Consider the following 6,936-nt stretch of genomic DNA (forward strand, 5'->3'; position numbering starts at 1 on the left):
CATTCATCAAATTCTCGTAACTCCTGGTCTTTGATATCAAAACTCCTCAAATAAAGGCGCATATTTCTCGTTAAGTGCAACACCTTGGAAAAAGAAATTAAAAAAATTCGTCAGTTTTTAATAAACCTATAAATGCTCTTAAGAATTATAAATAGATGTTCGGCAAAATTACCTTGCATTCACTCCATAGATAAGATGAATTAATAATAGATCCTACAATTTTGTCTCTGCCCCCTTTTGTATATAAAGGTAACAACTGTCTGAAGTCACCGGCAAAAACAACTAATTTGCCTCCAAATGGCTTTTTTGAGGTTTGCATTACATCTCTCAAACTCCTATCAAGAGCCTCTATACAAAACTTGTGTATCATAGGAGCCTCATCCCATATGATGAGTTTTGTTTTACAAAGGTGATTGGCCAAGTGACAACCATGTTTGATGTTTTTTGCAAGTGGAGTTTTGGGATATGTCTAATGGTATTCCAAATACCTCATGGGCTGTCTTTCCTCCAGAAAGGTAAGCTGCTGCGATTCCACTCGAAGCGACGGGGAGAACAATATCTCCCCTTGCTGCTTAAGGCAGCGCAAAGTGCCTTCAAAATAAATGTCTTGCCTGTATCTGCATGACCATAAATAAAGAAAACTCCTCCACGATCCATAGCTACTGATTCCATTATTCCATCATACATCTGCTCCATAGTCATAGATGAGACAAGAAATGTGTGCTCATAAGTTAATTCTCTTTTGTCATAACCAAACTCGTTTAATAAGTTGTTCTTTCTGTGAGTTGATAGTATAGCACCTGGAATAGGCATTCCATAGAAATTTCGTAGTAGGATGTTCTTTGTTAATTTGCGAGTAATTCGCTCAATATCAATTAATGCATGATGTTTCAGTTCATCGTCTGTCAATTTCAACTCTGTGAAGTGGTAAATGGAACCATATTATTAGACATCATGTGCAATATTATTACATTTTTCTAGAAATCAAAAAAATTAGAACTTGAGCAATGATATATTTAACATTACACTTTACCTTTGTTGTGAAGTAAATTCCGCTGTCGTTCTAGAATGTCGCCAGATAACATATGCCATGTTTTTTCCCACACTTTTTCTGGCTGTAAAAGACTTCTTGAAAGCAACATTGAAGCAAAAGAGATTTCTGATATTACATATGGACCCCCAAGAATATGCTTCTCGGATGGCAGAATAATTTTCTTTGTCATCTTCTGATATGCCTATTGATTTTCGAAAACAATGTTATTGACTGTTTAATACTCAACAGGAAAAAGAAGGGAGCATAATTCAAGACTAAGTGAGGATTTTAAATCAAATCCATCAGCAATTATGACAGGTATGTCATTCGTTCATTTTTTTTTCATCTGTGAAGTAAAATGAAATTTAACATAGACATACTCATCATAAAACATACCTTGATTGTCATTAAATGTCATTGATATTCTATGTGAGGTAGGAACATCTCCGGATAAATTGGATTCATGAATGCGATTAATTACTGATGAACACTATTTTTTTTTTTTGAAAAGAAATGAAATATGATTTTTGGGTGATCTAATGTACGTTGTATGTTATATATATATATATATATATATATATATATATATATATATATATATATATATATATATATATATATGATTTTTAGCAGACAAATTTTATTATTTTGATATTGGCACCAGAATTAGAACTATAACTAATAAATAATAAATAATATCTCTTATATGATTTTCTGATTTTTTTTTTGTTATCATTTGATTCCTAGAATAACAAAAAAAGATATTTGATTTCGAGGATATATATTATAAAAAAATATATTGACAATATCTTATTGACTTTCTAAAATTATCTAAATATTAAGTTAATATATATATTTAAGTCTATGACATTGACTTTCTCAAATAATATCTCATATAACTTTTACTGAATCTTTTTTGTTATCATTTGATAACGAGATTAATAAAAAAAGATATTGTGTATATCTCTTTGACTTTCTCAAATTATTTTAATAGTAAGATAATTATTTTAATAGTAAGATAATCCTAACAAATATTCACAAAAAAAAGATATTACTAACAATTCATATTTCATATTTGATTTTATTTGCTATCATTTGTTTCTGAGAATATAAAAAAAAAACATTATTGAGTATTTATCATTGTCTTTCTCAAATGATCTAAGTATTAAGTCAATATATTTTTTCTATCATTTGTTTCTAAGAATTATCAAAAAAAGAAGATATTACATGAATATTGTGTTGTCATAAAATGTTTTTCCTTCGTGCATGTCATAGTACACATGAATAACATGTTTTTAACTTATAATAGGTTATCTAATTTGAATGTTTTAAATAACCAAATAAGTACGTTAAAATAAAAAAGTAAGAGAAATCGTTATGCAAATTGTTATTATTCCTTAAGTGTGAAAAATATAATGGAATGCAAATTGTAGTAAAATATAATCAATTCTTCACAAACTGTCAAAAATCTCCTTAAAACTACGTTAGTTGTCATATTAGAAATCCCCGCATCTTTGTCGCAAATGAGGACTTTCAATCCTTTCCTGCTTGTCACTCTTGAAACGGCAACGTATAGTTTTCCGTGGCTAAAGACGGGCTTAAGGAGATACAACCCTACATGAGCAAGAGACTGTCCCTGACTTTTATTAATAGTCATTTCAAAACAAACGGCCAAAGGGAATTGTCTTCTCTCAAACTTAACTGGAAACTTAGTAATGTCTGAAGGGGTTAATGTGATTCGAGGGATATAAACGCTGTCACCCATATTGCTTCCGGAGAGTATGGTAGCTTTAATCACACGCTCCTCTAAACCAGTTACCACAAGCCTTGTACCATTACACAGTCCATTTGCTTGATCAATGTTTCTAAGCAACATGACTATAGCCCTAACCTTTAGTGTTAGAACGTGATTAAGAAGTCCCGAACATCTTATTGTGTTTAAGAACTCCGTGGAGTATAGATCTTGTCTCCCTAAATTACCTTCATCTTTGCTTATTTGGTCAGAACTCAAATAAATCCGCTCATCTGCCGTAATTTGAGACAATATATAATCATTCACAGTCTCAACTATATCGTGAGTTGGAGCAAGGACTGCCCTTTCATAAAAGTATTTTGCATTTCCCAAATTTTGAACCAAAGATAGATACGTGCTTTTGACTATGGAGGCAATTGGGTCACCATCATCCTTTATGAGTATGTCATCAGGAAGCTGTAAATCAACATTACCATCATTTTCTTCTCCGGCAGTCCCATCTCCAACCTTTAGGATCCATTCAGCAAACTCTCGTAACTCTTGTACATCAGTCTCTGAACTTCCTTGTTGTAGACGCATATTTCTTGTAAGGCGCAGTACCTGATAAATTTATATCGAATGAAATTAATACGTAGCTAACAATAATCATAATATGAATTATTTAGGGAAAATATTTACAATTTGTTGAAGTGATATAACAATTACCTTGCATTCACTCCATAAATAAGAAGAACTTAGGGCCGAACTAACAATATCCTGTCTGGTTCCTTTTGGGACCACAGGTAAGATTTGTCTGAAATCACTTCCGAATACAACTACTTTTCCCCCAAATGGCATATCTGAATATCTTTCATTCGATATCCGCATCACATCTCTTAAAGTTCTATCAACAGCCTCGAAGCAAAATATGTGCATCATTGGAACCTCGTCCCATATGATAAGATTTGTCTTAAGTAGTAATGCAGTTAAGTCATTACCGGGTTTGATAGCCGGGCAAGTGGATTTTTCTGATACATTGATTGGTATACCGAGTCTTGAATGGGCAGTTTTGCCTCTTGGAAGTAAAATCACAGCTATTCCACTTGAAGCAACCGGCAATACAATTTCTCCTTTTCTTCGTATGGCAGCGCATAATGTTCGCCATAGAAATGTCTGGCTCGTGCCTCCATAACCATAAACAAAGAAAACCCCTCCGCATTCTTTTGCTACAGCCTCTATAATTTCGTCATATATCGACTTCTGCTCGCTAGTCATCGATGACATTAGCTTTTCATGCTCGACTCCTAACGCTTCCTTATCATAAGACAATTCATCCAGTATCAACTTGTTCCTATATTCTGTTGATACCAAACTATCTGGAAATGGCATCCCATCAAACCTACAGAGGGTACTGCCATTACTCTGGAGAATTGCTTCAATTTCGGCTAAATCATAGTTTTGCAATTAATGATCGCTTAACTGCAAATCTGTATTGTGAAAAAAATACCTCGCTTTACTTAATTAATGCATGCTTTGGAAAATAATTTCATTTAAGATAAAATTAGCGGACACTAAAGTTCAAAAATTGGTATTTATCTACTTCAAATTATATGAGCTTCAGTATTTTACCTTTAATTCGAGAATTGTTCGTTGCCTATGGAGAATGTCATCTGAAAGTTTATCCCACGTCTCTTGCCATACTTTTTCTGGTTGTGAAATGCTACCGGAAAGTAACAGTGTAGCAAACAGTCTTCTAAGATAGCATCCAGAACCCCAATCTGCCGCTTCATTTATGGCATCGATGTATTCTTTGTCATCACCTAACAATCCTAATGCATAACATGCTTCTTTGAAAGTTGGATGAATAACCTTATTGACTGTTCTTATGTCTTCGAATGATTTCGGGCCCTTCACAAAATTCAGTAGGGTCCTCAAATAGACCCTTTCACCACAGTTTGGCGAAATGTGATACAGTCTACCAAGAGAAAACCCACGTTGCCTTGGTGTCCGCACTCGATTGTCTTGATTCCCGATAAATTTTGAAGGGATATCGACATACGTTAATTCCCTAGCTTCCGCATACTCTTCATTACACCTCATCCAGGCTAGGAACATTGTCTTCTCAGTCAAGGGCCTTTGAAGGACACTGTCTATTGGATCATCGTCATTAAAGACAACACTCTGCTCATTCGGTAGGTGGAAGCTTAATCTCTATACTGGCGGGGTCCAATAATGAGTATCAAATGCAAAGATTCTCCAAGCAGCCTCACATGCTGAAATATAAAGACAGTCATAAAATCTCTTGATTTCATCAATCTTCTCAGGGTCATCAGCATTCTGGCGCATGTGAGATGATTGAAGTGTCACTCGATCATAACCTTTATTTATATACTTGAATAAATACTTTATCGAGCGTGATTGGTTACACCATTCGACATTTATATGAGCTCGATATTTCAGTAATAACTTTGGGTTATATGGGACTACAAAGCCATTGTGTAGTTTTTCCTCTTTCTTCACAACAGTTATCCCATTTTTCCTTCTTCTATACACCGGGTAACCATCTTCATCAATAGTTGTCCTTTGATTGAATTGCCTGGGAAAGTGCTTAGTGCATTGGCCCCCATCCATGCATGGTGACCGTGGGAAGTGCTTTCCACATGGTCCATGCATCATATATTCTGTAACCGCCTCGTGTAGTTCGGGATTTTCAGCTGGATCAGGGATTTCGACCGAAATAATATTATCTATGTCATCCACCTCTAATAATTTATCGCCGCTGTTTAGAAATAGGATAATGTGAGCATGCGGTAAGCCACGCTTCTGGAACTCTATAGTACAAACCACTGTAAATTAAAATTGTTTGTGAGTAATTGGATGACGAAAGATCACGCGTATAGTTATCAGTGATATATAAATTACGAAAATATTATATCTAAAGTAGTTTTAAGATTCTTATCCATACCTCCTCTTGGTCGTCCAAATATGTGGCGATCTTTCAAGTCTTTTATCAACTCATTGAGTTTTATACTAAATACTCGACAAAGAATATCTGGTCTGTCCTCTGGTCTTAGTCCTCTTTTCTTTACAAATCTTGTTATTTCTGACCATTTTGGATTGCATGTAAAAGTTATGAATAAATCAGGATACCCTGTCCACTTGCAAATCACCATAGTATCTTGGTAGTTTTCCCGCAAGTAACTATACCCCGGAGTAAATGATGGTGGAATGATGATGCGACATCCAATCGATGATGGATCAATGGCTCCTCTAGCTACAACATCTGCAAGGTTCTTAAAGCTCTCAGACCGAAGACTTTGTTGGTTATTCCTTATGTAAGATAACCTTTGAGACTCCACCATCATGTATCCGTCAACCAAAAATTGCTGGTATACTTTTCCAGCTATTAGAAAAGTCGTTCTCCCACCAGATCGGTCTTGGATCCGATAAGCAAAGAATTCCCTCATAGTTAGCTTATTCCTCTTGCTTGTCGTCTTGCTTGTTGAGGCTTTATTATTAAGTCTGTGATCTATGCCTAATCTGAAACCATCTTCCCCATATGGAAATAGAAAGGGATATTACAAGGCAAGATACGAAGGATGTAGCTCAGAGATTCGTTTCAATGTACCGTTCTGTGTCTCAAGTATGATGTCTCTTTGATCAATTGCATCAGTAATGCCTCCCACAATTAATGCTGTAATCTCGAAAGCTGTAGGTAGATTATAGGTTCGTCCGTTTGTCTTCCTACCACCAATCAGTCGAAGTTTAACCTCCCCACATTCACCAGACTGAAAACGATCTCTAGACATTCGGAAAGTTTTTGCGAGACGGTTGTGTTGGTCAATCATCCCTTGTAGTAAAGCTATTAATTCATCGCTAAATTGTTCAGGTCTTCCGAAGCTGAAATAGTACACTGTGACTATTAGCTCTACTCATAGACGGTCTAACAAACATTATAAATTAACCTTGCACATTTATAAAATTAACACTATAAGTAATATTAATTTAAAGAGCACACCTGACAACATTTTTCTTGTTGTTTATCTCTTCCTCTGTATCAAATATGTAAAGTTGGCAGAACTTAGGATGTGCTGTTTTGGAGGGTAACAAACTACCTATCAAGTGGACATTTTGACCGCCCATTTTAAAACAATAAGGTCCATGTCCTTGA

At 35.0% G+C, this 6,936-nt stretch overlaps 2 protein-coding genes across 2 annotated transcripts; both read right to left on the reverse strand.

The window, feature by feature from the left end:
* Positions 1-489: 489 nt before the first annotated feature.
* Positions 490-4,880, reverse strand: LOC141638608 (uncharacterized). The gene is made up of 5 exons (XM_074447970.1): positions 4,395-4,880; positions 3,492-4,187; positions 2,493-3,386; positions 1,034-1,235; positions 490-917 (listed from the first exon to the last, which is right to left on the reverse strand). Exons 1-5 carry the CDS (start codon positions 4,878-4,880, stop codon positions 490-492), a joined length of 2,706 nt encoding a protein of 901 aa, XP_074304071.1.
* A 96-nt stretch (positions 4,881-4,976) lies between these two features.
* Positions 4,977-6,232, reverse strand: LOC141638624 (uncharacterized). Its single transcript, XM_074447971.1, has 2 exons — positions 5,731-6,232; positions 4,977-5,611 (listed from the first exon to the last, which is right to left on the reverse strand). The coding sequence occupies exons 1-2, from the start codon at positions 6,230-6,232 to the stop codon at positions 4,977-4,979; spliced, it is 1,137 nt and encodes a 378-aa protein (XP_074304072.1).
* Positions 6,233-6,936: the final 704 nt, after the last annotated feature.

Source organism: Silene latifolia, chromosome 2 (genome assembly GCF_048544455.1).
Source record: "Silene latifolia isolate original U9 population chromosome 2, ASM4854445v1, whole genome shotgun sequence".
Taxonomy (NCBI): Eukaryota; Viridiplantae; Streptophyta; class Magnoliopsida; order Caryophyllales; family Caryophyllaceae; genus Silene; species Silene latifolia.

Bases quoted from the DNA above. Each gene is read 5' to 3' on its own strand.
- LOC141638624 (XM_074447971.1), bottom strand. From the start codon at position 6,232: ATGAGGGAATTCTTTGCTTATCGGATCCAAGACCGATCTGGTGGGAGA. The intron at 5,612-5,730 runs GTATGGATAAGA...TTTAATTTACAG, and splicing joins ATTTGGACGACCAAGAGGAG to TGGTTTGTACTATAGAGTTC.
- LOC141638608 (XM_074447970.1), bottom strand. From the start codon at position 4,880: ATGTTCCTAGCCTGGATGAGGTGTAATGAAGAGTATGCGGAAGCTAGG. The intron at 3,387-3,491 runs GTAATTGTTATA...TAAATTTATCAG, and splicing joins ATTTATGGAGTGAATGCAAG to GTACTGCGCCTTACAAGAAA. The intron at 1,236-2,492 runs GTTTGTGAAGAA...GAAAATCAATAG, and splicing joins TTTTAAGGAGATTTTTGACA to GCATATCAGAAGATGACAAA.